A 23,572-nucleotide genomic window follows, 5' to 3' on the forward strand; every position below is an offset into this window, starting at 1 on the left:
ATTGGGGATCTTTGTGCAGCCCCTTTAAACATGCCCGTCTAAAGGGATTGCACGGGAGAGCCACAAACAGCTGCCAGTGGAGAAACTGCTCCCAGACGTCTCAGCTGTTTGTCAGGCTGTCCTCTGTAGTCCTATCACACACACTTGCAGTATTTGCTGGCGTATAAGACTACTTTTCCCCCCTGAAAAACATGCCTCCAAGTGGGGGGGGGTCGTCCTATACGCCCGGTGCACTTCAGTTGGGATAGACATAGCTGCCCATAGTGGCCCATAGTACTGTAATGTAATGTAACAAACTCTATATTTTGAGTGGAAATGTTGGGGGGGTCGTCTTATATGCCCAGTCGTCTTATACGCCGGCAAATACGGTACTTAAAAGTCTTAAGTGTTAAAGCTGGCCTTACTTCTGAGTTAACTTCAGAAGATTGAAGTGCAATCCTGTAGTGTGCACGACTATCTGGGAGTAAGCACCACCAAAGTCAGAAATACTTATGTGTAACCATGTATAGGATCAGTCTGTTTTTGCTTATGGAAAGAGAATAATAAATGATATTTATGCAATGTTTTAATCTTTAGAAGGAGTATAGTGTTTAACATACATTTTGCAATTTTTTTCAGTCATCACATTGGAAAACTTCCATTGCTTGTATCAGCATTTGTGGGTTACAGAGTCAGACACCATCCTTGGCTATAATTCATAAATGCTACCTTTTTTAATTATCCAGGTTTTCCCATGTTACTTCACTCTTAACTATTTTTTTTTCAAAAAAAAATCTTGACCCAATAGAATAATAGACTTCGGAAACACGCCTTTGAGCTGAAGATGAATGACTTGACATACTTTGTGCTCGCTGCTGAAAATGAGCAGGATATGGATGACTGGATTTTTACTCTCAACAAGATCCTCCAGATAAATCCTGAGGGGTCAGTTCAAGAGAGGAAGAGTGCAGACGTCACAGATCTGAAATTTGGTGAGAGAGATGCTTTTATCATTTCAGGTGTAGAATAAAGGATTCCCTGTGTTAGCCATTGTATAAATAATCGGAAGCCCTGCTAACTAACTGGTTGGCCATTGTGTGAGATGGGATGTTGGGCTAGAGGAACTATTGGTCTGGTCCAGAAGGCCTCTTTGTATGTTCTTCTGTCTTTAAATCCTCGTTCTGCTCTGACTAGATGTTAATTGCATGGCATGAAATGTCATCCAAGTTGTCTGTTCCTAACCACACAGCTCCCTGTAGGCTAGAGTCTATTCAAACCACACTGCATAACCAGGTCTTAGTAAATGCCTTTCTATCATTCAGTTTCCTTTTACCTTTTAAATAGAGAGAGCATGTGGTTTCCTGCCCTATCGTAGAAAGATAAAAAAGAGGGCTGTATGAAGTAAGTTCAGTCCTAAGAATCTACATAAATCTATATTGAAATAAAACGCCACATGAGACTCTTTTGGCAACCTGCGTTGCTACCCTATGATAATCTTTTGAGTCATAATTCCAGAAGCAGGATAGTACTTTTAATCTAATCTACAGCACAAGAGATGCTGACAGTTTGATCATCACAAAGATGCCCTGTGGCTGAAGAAGTTTTGCAATTAGTCTTAGAATCACAGCCCTTTTTGGAATGGTTTTGCACAGATTATTAGGAATTATTTTTTTAACGAAGCCTGAATTGCATTTCTATCATGGCTTTTTTCTAGCATGGAAATCAAGGCAGAACTCCAAGGGTTCCTGGGAGGCCTTTCTTCTCAGCACTGACTGAGCCCATACCACCTCTGCTTCAGCAGAGTGTTTCTTCCATATGTCACCTACCCATGCCCTTTCTCCATACATCATGTGGGATTCCAATTCAGAATTTTTGTTGTGAGAATTGTACAATGGGAAATCGCTATTAAGTGTGAAGAACATCACACAACTTGTGAAATTCCAAAATGATGTGTATGCATCTTTGTGTTCACATTGCTGTATCCTGACAAAATTAATCTTTTAATGTTTTGTTTTAAGATTCTGAAGATGTGTCAGTAAATTATGATTGCCCTCAAGAGGAAACTGATCCTTCAGAAAACAGTTTGCATCCAGATTTCTCCAAAGTAAGAGATTATTATTACAAAGCTATGTGTTATATCTAACAAAGTAGCAATCAGAGGATGAATCTGTGAAAGGTTAAGTTTCTACTGGACTAAAATCTAGTTCTTCTATTGCAGACTAGCATGGCTACCCTCTTTAATTATTTTATTTATTTATTTAGATTTATATACCACCCTCCCCGATGTACAAGTGCAATTATTTTGCACTTGTACAGATACACTCAAACTTTACATGTGGACTTTTCTGACCAGCATTGTAATTATTGGAATTGCTGCCCTTTAGTGTGGGCTAGGACATACTTGCCCCCCTCCATGCCCCCAACTCCAGATCCACCATGCTGCGGTATAACTCTTCTTGTGAATGTGACAGCATTTACAGTGACAATGGTGCATCCGCATGAAAATATCCCCCCCCCCGCTTTCTTTGCCTCCCACCTCTGTGGCTGTCTTTACTTCATGTATTTCTCAGGGATTTTTTCAGGCTTAAAAACAATAGTAATAGTTATAGCACTATATATCCCCACTGTGAGGTAATTTCCCCCTCTAATTGTTCCCCCAGTGACTGAGCTGTTAGTGTGATATAGTGGTTAAGAGTGGCGGACTGTTATCTGGAGAACCCAGGTTTGACTCCCCGCTCCTCCACATTCGGCCATCTGGGTGACCTTTGTCTCAGAGCTCTCTCAGCCCCACCTACCTTACAGAATGTCTGTTTTGGGGCGAGGAAGGGAAGGGGGTTGTAACTTCAGGTAATGAAAAAAGGGTATAAAACCCAACTCTTTTCCTCTTTCTGTGTTATAAATTAATAAAGCTGACTGTCCCATCCTGTCACCAACAGAAGATTTGGCCCTAAAACCTTATGAGTTCTCTTTTCTTAATTTTTTTTCCAGAATGGCACTGAGATGATGTTAAAATCCAACAAAAACAAAATATTTTATTTAACACACGGGGAAGATTAGATGGAATAAGGAAATCAAGATGTGAAATAAAAAATAGTTGTACAGTTTGGAGAATCAGAATTACTGGCCTTAGAGAGGTTTAGGTGTTTTTTCTTGGTTTCTGAGTTTTCTCACTGAGAGGCTTTTGTTTCTGTGTTTATGAAAACATGTCTGTATTGTGAGTTCCTCTGAACTCCACAGGTTTTCTCTGTCAGTACCCAAATTTTCCAGCTTCCCTCTAACTTCTGAGGTGTCTGAATCCAGGTTCTTTCCTCACCAATCCCAGGAAATCCTCAACCAACTGCCTTTTAAAACTGGGCTTGTATCCTTATTCTCTCCCTAGAAGATTCCCCTCACCCCTGTTCCTTTGTCTTGAATTGGGAGCATCACAATAACGCCCCAAAACACTCTGCCAAATATCTTTCCCAGTCCTCCTCATTATGTAGAAATGCTGGATTCAGACTATTAGTCAGGAACATTCTCCAAGACTAAAATTATTCTCAGAGTAGTTATTGTTCAGCTACTGCACAGATAGGTCTTCTCTAGACACAGGTTTTGGCAGACTCTGAATCAGAATAACCTCCCTCCAGGACACAGCTCTAATATCAATTCTCTCTAAGCTATTCCTGACCAATCAGAGTACTTAGAGCTGACTGTCAGTCAAGCTGTCTGCCTCAGTAAAGAATTAACCCTTCATTTCCTGTTACTTCAGCACTTTGGGACCAGTACGTTAGATATCCTGGTTCAGCTTCAGTGTGAAAAATTGGGTTGCAGTTTTGTGGGGTGGCATTCGGAAAGAGGGAATACAGTTTTGTCATGTACTTACAAGAAACTAGCTTTCAGATTAAAAACTTCAATAACTATATCTGAGTTCATAAGGATAATGAAATATTATTGTTCCAGTACCTTACAGAAACAGAAGAGACTGTCAGAGGTTCTCGAAACATGGAACGACTAAATCTCTTCTCCCTAGATCCTGATATTGTTGTAAGTAATTTTTAATCTGCTTTGGTCCTTTAAATCACTAAATAAATTATATTATTAGTGGGCTTAATAAGTAGTAAACAATGCCTTTTGTTCTTTTCTTCTCCCCCTCATATATATCTCCTACTTTCTTTTTTCACAAAATTAATTTCTTAGAAATGTTATGTTGATTACCACTGGGTAACTGATTTAATAGTTATCCTAGAAAAGTCTAATTCTTTTCACTTTCTCAAGTTAACATTGTATCTATGGATTTCAGTTAATCAGTATTTTTATTCCAGGTGTTGAATCCTCAGAGGAAAGAGATCACAGGACCAGAATCATTGATCAGACCTTTTGAGGAGAAAGAGGCAAAGCGGATCATGATAACTTGCAAATCCCTTAATCTGAATCTACAAGCATGTGTTACTGATAATGAAAACGATCCAGCAACCAATGTAAGTTTGTCAAAAGGTAGTTATGTCCTTCCCCAAGACTCAAGTCACTTCTTGTCAAAGACCACTTACGCACTAGCGATATCATTTAGATTTGCATTTTTTAAGAGCTGACTTTTCCATCTGTTTCCACATTAAAATTTGCCTTTCCAGGCACAGATTTACCATGCATTTTGAAAATTCCTGGTTACAGTGATTTCCTCAATCATGGCGGAATCTGTTTCAGGGTTGTTCAATGGAGAAATGCGTGCATTTAGGCTTTTTCCCCACACCCACCATTTTAAGTCATTTGTGCTAGCCCCTTTCCTCGTCGCCATCTTCCTTTCCCCCTCTCTTTCTTCCCCTCCATCCTGAAAATCTGACTTTTTAATGGGGTTATCGTGTTACAGTACTGTTTCTGGCATTAAACAATTAATGGCAGTCTTCTGTTTTGCACTTGAACAGTATTGAAATGTGATAACCCAGGTTTTTTATTTTAAAAATCTGCATCCAGTATACTTGAGGTGGGGAGGCAATCAGGGGCACAGAATGGTGGAAATAAGGATCTCCTAATGCAGAAAAAGTCAGTTTGGGCAAAACAGCAGGTTTCACTTTGATTTCCTGTTTTGCTAGTATTTATTTATATATAATGAGGGTAAAAATCTCTGCTAGTGGATATTTAAGAGAGTAGCTTCTTCTCCTGCTTCTGAGTTTACCATTGTGCTTGAAAGATATATATGATGGTTTTATGTTATCGAGCACCTTGATATCCCTGCAGTATGAGACAGTGTAGGAATATATTTTAAATAAATAGAAAATAATAAGAATTGAAATTGATAATACTGACTAGCAGTACAAAATATTTTTGAAGTAGAGGTTGTTTGTGGACTTTAGACAGACATATATCTTGGGAGCAAAGGCTCTGATTGTCTTAATATTATGTATGTATTTATTTACCTATTAAAAGCATTGCACACTATCCATTCTGATAGATTTCCAGTATCATCAGAACAATATAAAACCATAGTACAATGTGCAAAGTAACAAACTAATTGCAAACAGCCCTCTCAAGCATAAGTCAATTATCATGTAAAGCAATTCCACATTTCAGCAGCTTTACAAATTCTTTAAGTCATAACGTAACACCACGATTTAATTAAACTATAGTGTGCTCATCCAAGCACAGGCGAGTCCACTAACCATGGTCTGAAGCTGGTTTATGTTGTTGTGACATCCTAGCTTTATTGCTGACTTTTCCTGCAGTGTTGGTCTCACACACTAAGATGCCTTCAGAGAAAAGGGCAAAGAAACCAGCATTTGTCAAGGCAAACTGGGAGCAGAATGATCATTTGCTAGCCAGATCCTGGTTTCATAAACTAACCATAGTCAAAATAGTCCATGGTTTTGCAATATGCTTGACTGATTCTGAAGACTCAAAGGTCCTTCTGAAGACATTGTCAGAGAACATTGTTGTGAACAAATGGTAAAATATCAGTAAAGGCAGGTTGTCTTCCTTTGTTAGGGCTTCCCAGCCTCTGAAAACAGTTCAGAGGGAGCCCCACATAGAGTGTGATACTATAATCTAATCTGGATATCACTTGGGCATGAGTATCTGTGGCAAGATACAGGAACAGGTGTGGCTGCCAGATCAGCTGATGTTGGTTAAAGCTGACCATCCAGGGACAGCTGCAGGTCCAGAAACATGGCCAACTTGGCAGATCACAGTTCTAAGGAGAAGTGACAATCATTCTGTATGTCCCAGTAATTACTTGCATCATAATCAGTAGAAAAGCGGGTCATATCAGATTTCAGATTAATGCAAAATAAATCTTTTAGTGGGTGTTTGTGTGTGTATGTGTGTGGTTATTCATATGTATGCAGGCTGCAGAACCTCTTGGGAAGGGCATTCATGACTACCTCACTGTTATGCTTTGGAAGTGGGCAGGCTATCCTTTGAAATAAGATTGCCTGTACTGCAAATGCAACAGAGCCCAAGATTTCAATCCATGTTTTTTACAGCAAAATGTACTGTCTTCATATCAAAATGGACAGAATAGCAACTGAAGGGGGGGATATCTAGCATATAATGGTTGTACTTTTGGGGGTTGAATCTTATTAACTCAATAAAATATAATGAAAATTAAATCACAAAACAATTAGAATTTTCACACGTTAGTGTATATGGTAAGAAGGAGGAATTAAGAGACTTCTAGTAAAATCCTATGCAAATATAGTCAGAAGTGAGTCCCTGGGAAGTGTGTGGTTAGGATTGCAGCCTACATCACTTATGTTCTGACTGTTCAGCTTTCATGGTAGGTGAGACATTGGACAAGACTCTTGATTTCCATCATTAGCAGATGACATCAGCAGTGTTTATTCAGTGCAAGCCAAGCAATACTTCTTTGGCAAGATGGAAGACCTGGCAAAAAGATAGCTACAGTATCAACGCTTTAATTTGGAAAATGCAGAATTGTTTTTCTACCAGCCAATCTAGCCAAGATGTTGAAGATTCATAATCGAACCATGTGTCTCTAATTAACAGCAGATGCTAGGTACTTAATTGGATTGAGAATGATGCTGGAGGAGGGGATTTAACCTTGCAATAATTTCCTGGTATAAATCTCGTATATCAACATACTGAAGTTGCTATTTGCCCCAAGTAGAGTATCATAGACATGAGTATCATAGACAAATGGAGTATCATAGCAAGAACTTCTATGGCTCAGTAGAAGAGCATTTGCTTGGCACTCAGAAGGCCTTGGTTCAATCTCCAGCCTCTCCAGTTAAAAGGATTGAGTAGAAGGTGATATGAAAGACCTCTGTGACATTCTGGAGAGCCACTGTCCATCTGAGTAAACAATCCTGACCTTGAGGAACAAGTGATCTGGTTCAGTATAAGGCAGCTTTATGTGTTGATTCTGTTAGGCACACAACATAAGGATATTGGGTTAAATCCCCTTCTTCAGTACCAAATTCTGATGGGAGATGTGAAAGTTGGATCCCACAGATCCTCCTCTTTCTTCAATGAGCAGCTTTTCAGGGGGATTTGGGGTTGTGGCAAGAAAAGGGAGGAAAGTAAATAATGTTCCACTTATGGAAATCCTTCCCCCATTGGAAATTCTCCATGCCATTTAAGCCATTATCAAAAATCTCAGGAGAAGAAATCCTTGATTTGCACAGTTGGTTGAATATTTGAGCTTTTGGCGAACAGTGAGATATAAATGTAAATAATAATAATAGAGAGACGAGGGTAGAGATTACATCTGCCTGGCCATCATGAAGGACCAGAAGCATGGATTAAAGTATATGACAATACTAAGATGGAAAGAAAGTAATTCATACTGGAGTTGGTACAATGCCATGGCAAGGAAACTAAGCTTAAAATGAAGAACTCTGCATTTGCCGTCTCATCTCTGCCATAGGTAGCACTGAGCTAGCCACCCGTGGTTATCCTAAGCATGCCCTCTTAAACCTCAGTTGTCTTAGCCTCTGCAATATTTATGTATTTTATAATCATTTTTATGCTGGCTTTCCACCCAAGCAGGATCCCTAAGGTAGCTCAAAAGCATTAAAACATTTAAACAAATTTTAAAAACAACATTTAAAATTATAAATGAAATCATTAAAAACATAAATGATACCAGAATCAGGAAGGAGGACCAGTAGCAGTTATTGGAGCCTTCACCTGCTGGTGGAACACACCAGTCGTGGGAGATAGATAGATCTCCCTGAAGAGGGAGTTCTAAAGCCATCTACCCTCAGATGTTGGGGGCAAATGAAGCAGGGCCTCCAAGGATGAAGAAGAAGAGTTCTTATATGCCGCTTTTCTCTACTCGAAGAAGTCTCAAAGCGGCTTACAGTCACCTTTCCTCTCCCCACAACAGACACCCTGTGAGGTGGGTGAGGTTGAGAGAGCCCTGAGATGACTGCAGTGAACATGCAATATTGTTACCGACATATTTTAAAGGGCTGTTGTAAGGATTAAATGCAGTCTATATAAAGTACTTTGAAGACTTGAAAATCCTATACACATTACTGTTATCCCTCCGATAAAATGCATCGACTGCATTGACCCTAGCTCTTTAAAATCTAATCCAAAGTGATGGCAGTGTGACTTGCTGGGGTTTTTACATGACTGGGAATTGTTCACGTTTCGCAGCTGCTACTACTGAAAGTGCCAAATATTTTTTTTCTATTCCTTGCGTTAGGAATGATTGACACAGCCCACCCTTTCTGTCTTGTGGTAGGAAAGCCTGCATCAGCTGCTGGTGCAGCATGAGAAATGTTTCAGTCACTTTCTTCTGTTGTTCATAAAGTGTACTTTGCACTCTGTATTTTATAGAATCATAGAGTTGGAAGGGGTAAGCCCTAAGTATAAATGTCTTGTTAATTTATCAGTGATGTTTCTCTGTTTTCTGTCAGATATCTGTTGATAATGATTTGTGAATTTCTGGTTAGTTGCTAATACAGATCCCCTGTGCAAAGACTGAAATGGAGTAATCACATAGCAATCTTAGATAGGTATAGAAGAACTAGAAGGATTTCTAGAGACAGTGGGTCACTTTACATACAGGATAGTTTCTTTTGCATTTGCCAAAAGTATATAGTACGTTAAAAGTGCTAATATGAATTTGAAAATCAAGTCCAAAACTGCCCTGTTGTTCTCTTATCTCAATAATCCAGAATTAATTAATCACTCATATGGAGCTGATCTATAATGCCATCTAAAATAGCTTATTACTAATATATCATGAACAGCCAGATCTGACATCTGCTATTTTTGTAAAAAAATATGAGTTTTTCTGTATTGATTTCCTCTCCAAAGTACTGTATAAGGTATTTATAGTAAGTCTTTCAATCAGATTGTGTATTTGTATATAAACAAACCACAACATAGATTTCTTTTTTGTAATCTTGTACCCTTCAATGTAAAAAACAAAAGTTACTACTCATTTGGAACCCAAGTTCATTATTAATACTTCCTCTGTCATTTTTTATTACACTAGCATTCTTAAAAATAAATATCAGAAGTTAAGAAATATCCTTAAATCTCATTTAATGATTAAATTTAATAAATATTTAAATATTAAATTTAACCCCATTGGACTGGGATTTAGTGAGTTACTTAACCAGTTATAAACTGATTAAAGGTTGCTGTCCTTTTAAAAACTCCTTTGGCCTGGCTCTGCCTCCCAGAACACCTATGGGAAGCCAAATCTTTCCTCAAAACCCAACTTTAAGACAGCCTCTTTTCAGTTCAGAAACTAAGCCTCAGCACCAGTAACAACAATGAGCTCATCTTTTCCCCAAGTTTTTCCCTGCCTCCTTATTTCTCACCTTAATTTATTATCTTCTCTGTGTTGAAATTTTAGATTGTAACAGCAATACTTGTACTGTGCTAATTGATGACATCATATTCCTAAGAAATTTATTTTCTCTGTTATCTGCTTTTTATCTCCAGATCGAGCCTTTCTTTGTGAGTGTAGCTCTTTTTGATACAAGGGAAAACAGAAAGATCTCTGCTGATTTCCATGTAGATCTAAATCATACCCTTGTAAGACAGATGTTGTCAGGTTCTTCACCTTTGATAGAAAATGGTACAATTGAGAATACTGGTGCCAAAGAGGATGAACCACATGTCAGAGGGTTTCCAGAAGAATGGCTGAAATATCCAAAACAGGTACTTTGTATCTAAGGTGCACAGGCATCTGTTTATTGAAAATTAAACAGAAAATTATAAATAAAGTAATTTTATTTTTTATTTATTAAGTTTATATACTGCCCTTCCTGCTTTTTCGACCAGGCTCTGGGTCGTTCACAATTGTCAAATTAAAACATCCTCCATAAGATTTATAATTAAAACATAATGGTAAAGCAAACATGATAAAAACATCAAAAATCTTAATCCAATTTTTAAAAAACGGTCAGTCCTTTGAGCTTAAAAGAGAAGGGAGGGAATCAGCTGAACAACCAGAGGGGACAGCCAAGAGCGTCCAGTAGCAGAATTTCAGAGCCCCTCATCAGCCAAATGCCTGGTGGAACAGCTCTGTTTACAGGCCCTGTGGAACTGAAGCACGGCCTGCAGAGACCAAATTCCAACCGGAAGCCAGAAAAGGCCCTAGTCATGGTTGATGATAGGCACACCTGCTAGTGGGTTCCAATTTTGGGAATGCCACTCTCTCTTGAGGGAATGATGAGAGAGGCACTAGGCACTTTCCGCTTCAGAGTAGAATGGTATGGATATTTAATCTACTCATGTTATAAACAGTCAGCCTTGAGTCATTAATTTTAACAGGTTTCCCAGGCTTGTGAATGCAAAGAGATGCTTACTTTTTAATTTAAAATTTAGGTACATTAAATTTTGTACTATTTGACTTTTAGAGTGACAAAAAGAGAGAAGTACTTAAGTTCAGGAGAGCATGTGTTACTACCTGATCGGGAGGAAGCAACCCAACCTTGATTCATACACAGATTCCATAGGCAGCATGTAGTGACAACGGATAATTCTGAGCTCCCTTAACGATAGGGGTTCTAAACCTTGGTTTAATTCCAGTTTAGAATCCTGGCTTGTTGCAGGAAGGACACAACTCCAATATATCTGATGTCAGATATCATGGGAAATTAGGCCTTAAAGCAATGAGGGGAAAAGGACAAGAGTACAGCAGCAGTTATGAATGCAGTCTGTTATACCTTAATCACTGCTATCGTGGATGGTCACCACTTGACTATATCTGAATTTTACATAATAAAATTTCACACTTTTCACTGCTTACATTTTTTATCTTTTTTTTTTGATCTTTTGACTCTGATGCTGACTGCTTTGTTCTCACTAACTATGTATCTTTCCACAAAGTGAGGATCCATCTTTATACATCTATGAAGTGGGTTTCATCCACAAAAGCTTAAACTAGTGTACAAATGGACAGTTTTCAAGATGATATAAGTCTCCTAATTAATGCCAGAGCATTGGCTCATTCAGAAATAATTTCTCCTCTAGATATGCATCATAGGCCAATATAATTATTGATGTAATTTATCTCATTACTCTAGTAGTAATGGATTTCTTAATTATTAATTTACAGTTTGGGGGTTTTTTTTGCTTAGTAGTGTGTTTGTATTGCTACCCTGTTATTGACTTCTCTCTCGTATCTATAGGCAGTTTTCTCCATAAGTAACCCCCATTCTGAAATTGTTTTGGTGGCAAAAATTGAAAAGGTTCTGATGGGAAACATTGCCTCCAGTGCAGAACCTTACATAAGAAACCCAGACTCTAACAAGGTAATATAATTCAAAGATTTGATGCCTTTTCTATCCTAGGTACGTAAGTCAACATGTAAGTGAAAAACCCTAATAGCAAATGCTAATAGCAGTCTATGGAGCCAGAGCCAGTTTATTAATTGTATGAACAATATTGCTTTGTGCATGCTCTTATTGCAATTAGTGATAGACTCCTCATTGCTTTCATTAAAAATCAGCAGTAGATAGTAGAAGCTGCAGAGTTGGCAGAGGGATTGTGAGAAGTGTTTGAACTTGTGTGACAGCAATGTGTCACATTTTGATTCCTTCAAAGACATCAGGACAGCCCGTATATTTTTGTCATGCTCACCTGATCTTCACACCAGCCCTGTATGCAGATTAGACAGAGGGAGAGAGAGGCACTGGCTCAAGGTCACCCAATAGACTTAATGGCTAAATGGGAATCTGAACTTAGGTCTTCCCTGCCCTAGTTCAACACTCTAACCACTAGAGCAAATGGTCATCTAGAGGTTACTAAATGTCTTGTGCTGTCTGAGGAGCTAATTTTGTTCTTTGTAAAGATCTGATGGGTGTGGAGTCATTTAAATATGATTAATATCATGGCTTAATTTCAATAATTAAATGTTTAACTGATATATCAATAGAATAAAGCAGGGGTAGTCAAACTGCGGCCCTCCAGATGTCCATGGACTACAATTCCCAGGAGCCCCTGCCAGCATTTGCTGGCAGGGGCTCCTGGGAATTGTAGTCCATGGACATCTGGAGGGCCGCAGTTTGACTACCCCTGGAATAAAGTTTATGAAATGATCACAATTTGTCCATGGAATTAACAGTTTTTCTTCTTTTTCTTAGTGGGCTCAGAAAGCATTAAAAGCCAACAAACAGTTCTGCAGCAAATTGGGGAAATATAGGATGCCTTTTGCTTGGTCTGTAAGGTAGGTAGTTGCCCATTTACAAACATTTTAAACAGTTATAGAGTCTAAAGAAAGGGAAAGAGCTTTGTACTTAGAACTACAAGACAGTACAAATGTTCTGCCTTTATTTCCAGGATTATTGTGGTAATTCCAAAGTAAATAGAACAAAAGAGCAGCAGAATTAATAATGGCAATTAGAAAGAATCCTCTATTTAGTATTTTCATATATTTGATAGAGCTCCATTTTAAAAAAGGGTGTTTCCAGTAAAACCAGCTTCATTGTACTGATCTCTAAGGTGTTTCATCAATGTCCTGCACAGCTGAAAGCCTGTTCATCAAATTCCTATAAGCAGCCATCTGTTAAATTTGTCAGGAATATTTTAAGGTGTAATGGAAATTATAACAGAGCTGCGAGCAAAGCCCATCTCATACTCCCTCCTGGACGCCTTCGCTGTTGAATGAAATCCAAATATATGTTGTATTGGTGAGGTTTGAACAGATTTTCTACATTTGCAGTTGGAGAAATGTACAGTCTATGAAAAGCATCATATCTCTAAGAAAGTTCAGTTAGGTGGTATACCTATTTCTGTATCATTTGCAACTGCAAGTGTGGGTTCACATAAGGTACTCCATTACACATTGAAAGCTAGCATATAAGGAAGAAGGCTAGTCTAGAATCCTTGTCACAGAAATCTAGTGTATTTTGTTCAGGGCTTATTGATGTGGAAACACATTTACTGGTGCACTTCCTGTAATGGAAAAGATAAGGGATGTGACATTCATTTGTGAGCCCCACTTGCTGCGCCACCATCCCCAGCCATCGCACCCATTTGTCCTCTCCCTGTGCCCAGCCTCCTCCCAAGGCTGAGTGCCATGCTGTCCTTCTCTAGCCTTCAGGCCAGGATGAAAGAGTCTGCAATAGAGATGAGGCCCTTCGCCAAAGACGGGCAGCAGTGGTATGAGGGGGCTCATTGCCAGGTCTGCCCAGCCACCACTGCATCCCTTTGTCTTCCAGCTGCCCTGGCCTCTACCAGTCTCCTCCTAGCTTCATGCTAAGAAAAAGAGGCCAGGCCCAGGCATGGAAGATGGGCAGCAGCGGCACGAGCAGAGCCACACCCATTATGTGGAATGTGTTTCTCCATAATGGGTGAGAATCCACTTGTTGCTAGATTTTTTTTATTGTTGTAGAGGGAAATACAATAATTTGAGTGTTTCCCATGCAGTCTGAAGAGGTACAATTCAAAACCAGCTTTATATTGAACCTGTGTGAATGAGGCCACAAGCTGCCATTTATGGCAAGCCCAGGTCTTTCCTAGAAACATTGTTCTCAAAATGAAAGAAGGCAGTTTGTCCACCACTTTTCCCATTTTACTTGAGTAGCTATCACCTTCTCCTCTTTTTAAAAATTGACTAAATGTAGATGGTGGCTTGCTTTGCTGGAAAACTCTTGTTTCTCAAACCTATTTAAAATTTTACTTTCTCCTTTGGAGAATGGCTCCTTCCAGCTGAGCAAGGGTTCAAATATATATCTGTTTTAGTGCACAAATTTTGACTCAGTTCATATAAAACAAAGTGGAACATACTGTGGCAGACGTGCCAGTCTGAAAATAGAGTTTTCCTTTGGACACACACATCACACTGTGATAAAAAGCAGAAATCTTGGACTTTAAATGTGATTTCCACTTCTTTCATTTCTGGCAGTAGCACTCCTCCCATTTAATATGGAAATTTCCCTTTTTATCATTTAAAGCAGGTACTGACAGCCGTGGAGTAATTTTAAAATATTCTGTCATTCATTCACACTCTGACAATATTTCATTCTTGCAGCTGGAACTGTCTTGCCATAGTTTACATCATAACCTTTGGGTTTCCAGTGCTTGGAGTTAAGAGTTTCTGTGTTGCCCAGTATTGCTTTCCCAAGAGACTGTAAGCACAGCATGTATTAGAATTACAATGTGACAAGTCAGTCGCCCATTCTCATGTTCCTACCACAGCTGCCAGAGTTTGCAAATATAATTTGTACTTGCAGGACTCTTTTTCCCCACAAAATATTTTCCACATTTCTCTTCCATTCTATTATTCTCATACAAAAGTTATAGAACCGAGTCTGTAAATGCCTTATGAAGGTATATCTGCCTAATCCAACTTGCATTGGCAAAGAATGTTCCGCCACCAAATTCAACAACAGATATGCAAATGGATTCGGAAACTAAGAAAGTTTGGGAAATTGAACAATCTGATAATAGAACTTTCTCTAACGAGCTAGATATGGAGGAATAGAAAACACCATTGTAAAACTACTGAAAATGTGGTTGATTGTTTGGAAGAAGTACAATTTTAAGAGGGATATTTTCCAGAAAGTCCAATATATTCACATTTAATTTCAGAGTTGAAGAAATCAGAATATATTGGAAGTAAACACCTAGTGGAAAAGGGTAAATGTGACTCATGGTTTTGAAAACTTTACATTAAAGAGCTAAGTAGTGAGTGATTATTTTCCATCTAATATGTATCCGAGACGTCGCAGCGAGGGACAGTATATAAATCAAATGAATAAATAAATTGTTTCCACTTCCTTTGCAGGCCAGTCTTTAAAGATAACCATGGAAATATTGACAGAGATTCCCGGTTCTCACCTTTGTTTAGGCAGGAAAGTAGTAAAATTTCTACAGACGACATACTGAAATTGGTAACAGAATACAGAAGGTAAGTCATGATTTCTTAAGCATGTGTAAGACTATGGCACAGTTCTAACTACTTTGCTTCAATAGCTTTAATTGTGAATAAGAAATAAATTCCAAAATTGTAATAATCTTCACAATTATTGCAGCTAAAAAGAGCTTCCAGCTGAGCTTGAAATCTGAAGTTGTTTTTGATACATTAATAAACTTTATGACCACATGACTATTCTGCTTTCTGAAATAAGTTTGATAGGGTTATTGTACAACCTTCTGCTACACCCTTTTAAGCCCAATGTATTTAGAAAGGTATTGGGTGCTTAGGGTAGTTAAGGAAAGGAAAATTAGCGAGTATCGGTAAACTCCATGAAAAGTTGAACTTCAGTCAGTTGGTATTGGGTAGAATGGAATGTCTGTGTTACAGAGTTCCTTTTATCTAATTCCTGTTTGATTTTATTAAGACCTTATTTTTCAAAGCTTTTGTTTTTTACATTTATCTGCTGAATCCCCTCCTGTGCAATGAGTTATAGAAGAAGGCAAGTGAAACAACACTTAGCCTTTTGAGAAGGCAGGTTTACAAAGAAGAATGTCCTTGTGAAATGGAACTTTGCAACCTTGCCTTCTACCAGCAGCTCCTTGTGATCTCCAGAAAGGTATTGCTGGACATGGGGGCATTGTCCCTATGGGCAAAAAGGCAAGGGAACTGCAGTGAAGAACTTGGTGTGAATCATTTGTCCTGTCTCTTGTTGCAGTGAAGCCTCCTGTGCCAGAAGAAGTCCTACTGGCACAAGGCAAAGAGGCAATTTTGTCCAGCTACCTATCCTGTCTGAGCCTCCCCCTATGTCCAGGAGGGTCCCCCAACACACCCAGCAGTGCCTTTGCAACAGTCTCCGAGAGTTGCTGAGGGAAGATGAGAGAAATTCCTTGCACTCATGTTTCACTAGATCCTCCCTCCTGTACATGAACAAGGCTGGTTCTGCTAAACAACACTTCTCTTTGGCCGTTTATGCCCTGGGAACTTCACTGCCCCAGTTCCCGTGCAGGAGCACAAATCGGGGGCGGATGAGGTGCACCGTGCCAAATGCTCCCCCGTGTGGGTGCAGGAAGAGGTGGGGCAACCTGCCATGACTAAAACTCCAGCATGGCATGAAACCTCCAGTGCATAAACCGTCTTTGTAATATATTCCAAAACTTCCACTAAAAAGCTTTCAGATATAGGAATAATGTCAGCTAGGTAAAAGTTATATTCTTCTCTATGTCTCTGTTTATTGTGATCTGCTGAAGCTGAAACCACCTGTCATGCAGAGTGTTCTGCCCAGAGGTATTTTCTGTGGCCACATAATAGTAGCTACTGAAAATTTCCTTGAAATAAAATTATCTAAAGGCCATTTTTCTTCTAGTTACTGAAAGTGAAACTATACTTTGTTAGAGTTCAGTGCTTTCATTAATGTTTTACTTAGCTGTTTACTTCATGCTTTAAAACCCTAATTATATTTTACTTTGCATGATGACTGTAGGCCATCTGTCCTCTAAATGGTTCTTTTTACTATGTTTGCAGAGCAGAGAAGATTAATAAAATACAGACCATCCCTGGCAGTTTAGACATTGCTGTTGACTGTGTACCTTTGGAGCACCCAAGTATGATTTCATTTTTTAACTGCAGAAGAGGGCTACAATTATTATGAGACACTTGGATTGTAAAACACGGATGTGGTTTTTTGAACTTCAGCACTTTTAATTGTCATTATGATAGTTTTAAATAAGAGTGGATTACTTTTTTGGAGGGTTATAAATATGCTTTGCATCTAAGTACAGTTTGGCATCTAATGTACAGCTTACATCATCATATGGGGTCAAAAATATGCCATTCAGGGGCAAAAAAACCAGGAGATTTATTCACATTTTCCACTCAAGTGACAAAAATGGGACACAAGTGACTTGCATTAGGAAGAGGTGTGAATTCTCCAATGTAAGGATATACTTTGTTCACATCTCTCCTTCTACACAAGACCTAAAACCAAGGAGCGGAGATGCTTGAATCACTCACATTTCCTCTCTTGCAACTTACATGGGATTTGAGAAGCTGCCTTCAGTCAGCTGTGTTTTTTTTAATATCATGATATGCTGTGATGGTAGTCCTTCTATATTCTTCCAAAATGGTCAGACCAGTGCTTGGGTTCTTACGCACTGCCTTGTGTTATTTCCTATTTGAAAAACTTACTTATTCAACATGGTTATTTAATTGAAGGCATGTGTTTAAGGAAACCTTTGCTTTCTTTGACTATTAATAGTTGTGTGGCATAGTGACTGGTTGTAAGACTGAAAGTCTGCAATCTAAATCATTGCCTCAGCCTTGAATCACTAGGCGGTCTTAGGAAAGTGACTATTCTCTATCTTGATTCCCTGCTCCTCCACATGCAGCCAGCTGGGTGATCTTGGACTCATTACAGCCCTGATAATACTGCTCTGACCAAGCAGTCCTGACAGAGCCCTCTCAGCCTCACCTACCTCACAGTGGGTCTATTGTGGGAAGAGGAAGGGATTGTAAGCCACTGAGACTCCTTTGGGTAGTGAAAAGTGCAGTTTAAAAACCAACTCTTCTTCAAATCAAAGCTCCTACAAATAGGCATTAGATGAGGTGTTGTATATATGGCATTTTTATTTATTTATTTATTCATTTATTTATTTATTTGATTTCTATACCGCCCTTCCATAAGGCTCAGGGCAGTTTACATACAATATGGAGGATACATCGAACGAATTAGTACATAACATAAACAAATACAACAACAACAATCCAATAGCACAATTTCAGTGATCATAAACAATACAACAGGAACGGAACCCAGCCAAGGCCCCCAAGAGGACAGACTGGTTCAGGCCATGGAGGGATGTCTGAAGGGGGACCTGTTGACGGTCTCAGGCAATAAGTCATTTCAGGGGTGTCATATATCAAAAAGCTTATTTTTGGTATTAAACATGTATTTTAAAAATAATAAATAATAAATGTTTTAATTAGATTTGATTATTTGTTTTTTCCCACTAATGGTGGCCTACTGCACCAGAGGAAAGATTTGTCATTGGCAGAGTACATTCACAGAATCTAGTCCAATATTTTAATTTTATTGATTTTAAGCATTTCTATCCTGACATATGGTGCAGAGTGGTAAGGCAGCAGACATGCAGTCTGAAAGTTCTGCCCATGAGGCTGGAAGTTCAATCCCAGCAGCCAGCTCAAGGTTGACTCAGCCTTCCATCCTTCTGAGGTCAGTAAAATGAGTACCCAGCTTGCTGGGGGGTAAATGGTAATGACTGGGGGAGGCACTGGCAAACCAACCCTGTATTGAGTCTGCCATGAAAATGCTAGAGGGCGTCACCCCAAGGGTCAGACATGACCCGGTGCTTGCACAGGGAATATCTTTACCTTTTTATCTTGACATATTTCCGTGGCCTGAAAGGTGCTGTCAGTGAACTGCAAGTTGCAAAGCCTTAAAACATCAAACATCATTTAACAGATTAAAAAATGCACAGATTTAGAAACACACAGCTAAATCTTCTGCAGCAGTTCACCTGCCTTCAAATGCCTTCTGTAATAGAACTGTCTTGCACATCATCCTAAATACAGCCTATGGGGTTGCCCTGGGCCATGCCAGAGGATAGGACCTGCCATGAGGAAAACCTATGACCTAGCTGTTGCTATGTGGACCTTTCTAAGAGAAAGTCACCTCAAGGAGAAGAAGGCTATCAGTGGAGGGTAGCTGTGTGTGAGATTATCCCAGGAGATGTGTTTTTCAGTCATATATGTCAAGGGTTCATCAATAAAACGTAATTGAAATCCATGCAGAGATAAGAATAAGCACCATTGTGTTGATGGCAGGGGAGAAGATCTGGGGCTCTGTTGTGTTCCCTGAACTAAATCTAAATCTTGGACAGTAGTTTTAACAGCTAAAAGGTCATGACTAAGGATCTTTCTCTTTTCTTTCTTTCTAAAGATTGTGTAACATCCTCTTTTATTCCAATCAAGCCCTTTAACAATACCAAGGAATATCAGCCAGCAATAGAAGTGGAAGAATTTGTCCAACAATCCACAAAGTACTCCCAGACTTATCGAGTATATAAGAACCAAATGTATATATATCCCAAACATCTGAAGTACGATAGCCAAAAATGCTTCAATAAGGTATGACCAGCTTCAGAACAAAAGTCTAAATAATTTAATATGATTTGAGGCTCTACTGACAGCCTTGAATCATGGGAAGTTTGTATCTACCTTTTCTCTTCACATTCAGATCTCCAGTGAATAAGAGATGTGTTTGATTATTTGTTTTGTGTTATTGTGCATACAGGAATCTGCATCAGTAGGGCAGGAAATAAATTACTGCTTCATTGCACTATTTTACACCAAATAATCACCAGTCCAGGGCCCATTCCGCACCCATAGGATAATGCACTTTCAATGTGCTTTGGCAGCTGGATTTTCCTGTGCAGGGCCCATTATGCACGGGGCAGATAGCGCACATTCGGGGTGGAATGGCAGCGACTAAAATCACTGATAACACATGGAGCTGGCTGCAACCAGCCGTAGATTCGGTGCATGCCGCCGAAAAAGCCGTGTTAGCGAAACGCGGAAGAAAGCGCTGCTTCCGGGTGACCGGGGTGCAACCAGAAGCGGCGGTGGGGGCGCCGCGTGCATAATCGGGTTATTCTGGGTTTTGCCGCCATTGCGTCCTGTCCCGTGCATAAGCGGTTTGCTTCGCTTCTTCCCCCTCTGCGTTTTCCATGTGACCCGAAATCGCCATTTCAGCGGCTGTGCATAATGGGTCCAGAACAGGAAAATCTGCTTCTAAAGTGCATTGAAAGTGCATTATCCTATGGGTGTGGATTAGGCCCAGATGTATAGACCCTTAGTTTGTTGCATCTATAGAATACTTCTGAATTCACTTCGTCTTTGGCACTTAATTATATATATATATATTTGCATTAAATTAATTGCCATTGATTTTGTTCAGTTTATTTGGATTTCTGTGGCAGAGATTAAGTGTTAGTTATGGCTATGTTTCTACTCAATTTAAAATTTATATTTATTTCAATAAAAGTAATGTTCCATTTCAAAATGGGGGAGGGAGTGGTTGCAGAATAATGGGATCAGGATTGATTATAAGAATCACGTTAAATTGAATGCACTGGGACTTACTGCAAAGAGAGGATGCATACACACAGATAGTTCCAGTTGAAATCAATGCAATTTAACTATGCACTGGGCATGAAGCAAAAGTATTAACAGAGAACTAGAGATGCAAATCTTTAAAATGAACCAGTTTTCACATTAATATATATTGGATCTGAATGCAGAAAGGCTATAGGTAAAATGGTCTGATTTAATTCCTACAAGTCAGCAGACGCCAAGTTCAAATATTTCCAAATTCTTTTCTGGCTTCCTGGCACTACTGGGCTCCAATCATTCTCCACTTGGCAATGCAGTGCCAGATTTGGAATAAAATGAGTATATTTCACACAGCTTTAATTAGCATATAATTTCCTGAGCTAATTATTTCCATTTGTGCTTTTCTGCTACAGGCCCGGAATATAACAGTCTGCATTGAATTTAAAAGTTCAGATGAAGAAGGGGCCAAGCCAGTCAAGGTGAGTATGGCTATTCAGTGGACTGTCAAAAGATATTTCTTTAGAAACTCAGAAAACAAGACTGTTCTGATCTAGCTCTTTTTAAAAAGGTGGACAGTATAATATATTCTACTGCTGTTTCCATAGCAATCATTTATAATAACCATTTATAATAATCTCTGGAACTGCCAGTTCTGCAGTGTCACTTTGCTAACTGAACCATTGAAATTGTGGAAGGGGGATGGCGCGCAATATGAGATAAAACAGCTTTCCAGTTTGATTAGCATGATGTCGACTTCTGTCGTCTCCCTTCGCTAGAAGACACATGCTAGAGAAGGCTGAATAGAAACTCCAGCCTTTTAACTTACTTGCATTAGTTGTCAGTTGTGATAGTCTTGCCTTTGGACCCCCATCCAACATACCACTGGTTCCCAATCTTTTTGGTATGGTGACTCACAAGTCCAAAATGTTCTTGATATGCTTACTGTTATAGCGGGTGGAGATAACACCATGCCCCTCTCCTCCTCATACCCCCATGGGGTTAAGTGCGGCATCCATCAGGCCCAGTGGGGTGACAGTTGCACCTTATAAAGAGTTAACGGATTAATGGCAGCTAGCTGACAGCTGGCCCTTAACCATTCAGCTATTGAAAAGCTCCACAGAGGGTCATGCTTCACAAGGCTTCTGGGTAGAGGGAGGCAATTGAGCAGGCCAAGGAGGACAAGCCAGCTCTGGCTCCCAACTCAGAAGCGACACTTCAGCCAAATCAAGCCTTGGTGCATGATGGCTAGGGCTGGGATTCCTGCAGTTACCCACCTTAAGCAAAACACAAACAACCCCTCCCCCCAGGAGACATGCACATTAATAAAACTGCAAAAGCCTGGTACCCACTTCTACAGGTTTTGCAACCCACTTTTGGGTCAGGGTCCACCACACTTCCCCATAACTCGGGGAGTTGCATTTGAAATTCCCCTCTATTGCAAACTAACTTGCCGTGATGCATGTGGGACACTGGCTGGAGAAGAAGAAGTCTAAAGCCTTCTTGTATCCATAGAATTAGTTTCACAGTTCATTGGATCATGGCCAGCCTGGACTCATCTATCACCTACCTTCCAGTTGAAAGTTCTAGCCCCATTTTGATAGGCACCGCATTTAAGTTTTGTTGAAGATTCAGTCTGTCAACACTTTCTAAGCTGTAACCTAAAGAGCAGTTATAGGTTTCATTCACAACATTTGAAAGTTCTAGCCCCATTTTGATATGTTTCATTCACAAAATGTATCCTAAAGCACATTGTTTCTAAACAGTGTATATATGGGAAGCCTGGTGGACCACTGTTTACATCGGCTGCATACACCGCTGTACTACATCATTCACAGAATCCCGATTTCTATGATGAGGTCAGTTTACTCTTTTTGTGACTACTTAAATGTTTGTTAGTTTATTAAAACGTTTATATCCTGCCTTTCCTCATGGTTCAAGGCAACTTACAATAATAGTTGTCATTACAATTCTAAAGGCTTGGTTTACTCAGGATATATTTAGCAAGCATGAATGTTTGTTTAATTGTACAGTAACTTATGTTCCCTTGTTCTTTGACAGATATATACTTGTACCCTATCTTGAATACAGCATATTCACAGATTGTAGATCAAATGGTTGAACACATATCCAAAAAAGCCTGCCTTTGGGTCATTTAAAATTATATTTATATATCACCTCTCCCGGTATAACCTGCTTGAGGCAGTTCACAGCATTAAAATGAACAATACATAAATATTTACCCATTAAAAATTTTAAAATAGTTAAAATTCATCAATTAGCATCAGCGAAAAATCATTTGTTTCTGTATCCCTCCATCTCCAGAAGCGGGTTAGTCTTGGGAAGGGTCCACTTGATAGTATGGTTAGTCGTTTACGGCCCCCAAACTAAAACTTGGCAGAAGAAGTCTATTTTGTAGACCCTTTGGAATTGGGGAAGTTTCTGAAGGGCCCGCAGTTCTTCTGGGAGTTCATTCCACCGAAAAGGCCCTGGCCCTGGTTGAGGCCAGACATACTTCTGTAGGGCTGGAGATAACCAGTCTGTTCAAATTGGCTGAGCTAAGTGCACTTCAGGTGGGGGAGGGGCAGCATACTCAGCTAGACTGTCCCTCAGGTATGCCAGGCCCAGACCACATATGGCCTTAAAGGTTTTGCTTGTGACTGTGTCTTTCCCCAGTGATAAGGCCTGTTTATTTCAAGTATAAAATGGCGAGCAAGCAAGGGACTGTGAGGGAAGAAGGGGGGGGGTATACAAGATTTACAATGAGAAATGGTGACCTTAATATTAACATTGTGATTCTGAAAAAAAAAACTCTCCTGGGCTGCTCTCTTTTAATTCACTGCAACCAGCCCATTTCTAATCCCACCCTGTCAAGAGCTTGAGAATGGGACGTAATAATGGATCTAATGGGGCAGGAGAGCTTGGCTCTAGTTCCCGGAAAGCTCCACAGCCCAACCGCCGCACTTCTCCTCTGCACAACTCCAGTGCCTTGAAGCTGATTTGAAGCTGCCTTCCAGCTGCATTTTCAAAGCCCTGCAGCCCACTAAACCCTGCCTGGCAGTTCAGAAGCACAGAACTGGGAGGAAGCTTTTAGTCCAATGATCTCTGTGCTGCAGTCCTGAAATCTTTGTCTCATCAGGTTCTCTTCAC

General features: G+C 39.6%; 1 protein-coding gene across 11 annotated transcripts in view; it reads left to right on the top strand.

Annotated features, from left to right (window-relative positions):
- Positions 1–23,572, top strand: part of DOCK10 (dedicator of cytokinesis 10) — a 181,492-nt gene that overhangs the window by 99,751 nt on the left and 58,169 nt on the right. For all 11 annotated transcript variants that reach the window (XM_077348873.1, XM_077348874.1, XM_077348879.1 and 8 more), the window contains exons 8-19: positions 788–971; positions 1,998–2,083; positions 3,919–4,002; positions 4,281–4,436; positions 9,874–10,092; positions 11,568–11,690; positions 12,522–12,604; positions 15,167–15,289; positions 16,820–16,899; positions 19,254–19,441; positions 20,839–20,904; positions 22,189–22,281. In XM_077348873.1, coding sequence (XP_077204988.1) covers positions 788–971; positions 1,998–2,083; positions 3,919–4,002; positions 4,281–4,436; positions 9,874–10,092; positions 11,568–11,690; positions 12,522–12,604; positions 15,167–15,289; positions 16,820–16,899; positions 19,254–19,441; positions 20,839–20,904; positions 22,189–22,281 — 1,485 coding nt within the window. The remainder of the gene's footprint in view (positions 1–787; positions 972–1,997; positions 2,084–3,918; positions 4,003–4,280; positions 4,437–9,873; positions 10,093–11,567; positions 11,691–12,521; positions 12,605–15,166; positions 15,290–16,819; positions 16,900–19,253; positions 19,442–20,838; positions 20,905–22,188; positions 22,282–23,572) is intronic.

Source organism: Paroedura picta, chromosome 8 (genome assembly GCF_049243985.1).
Source record: "Paroedura picta isolate Pp20150507F chromosome 8, Ppicta_v3.0, whole genome shotgun sequence".
Classification (NCBI taxonomy): domain Eukaryota; kingdom Metazoa; phylum Chordata; class Lepidosauria; order Squamata; family Gekkonidae; genus Paroedura; species Paroedura picta.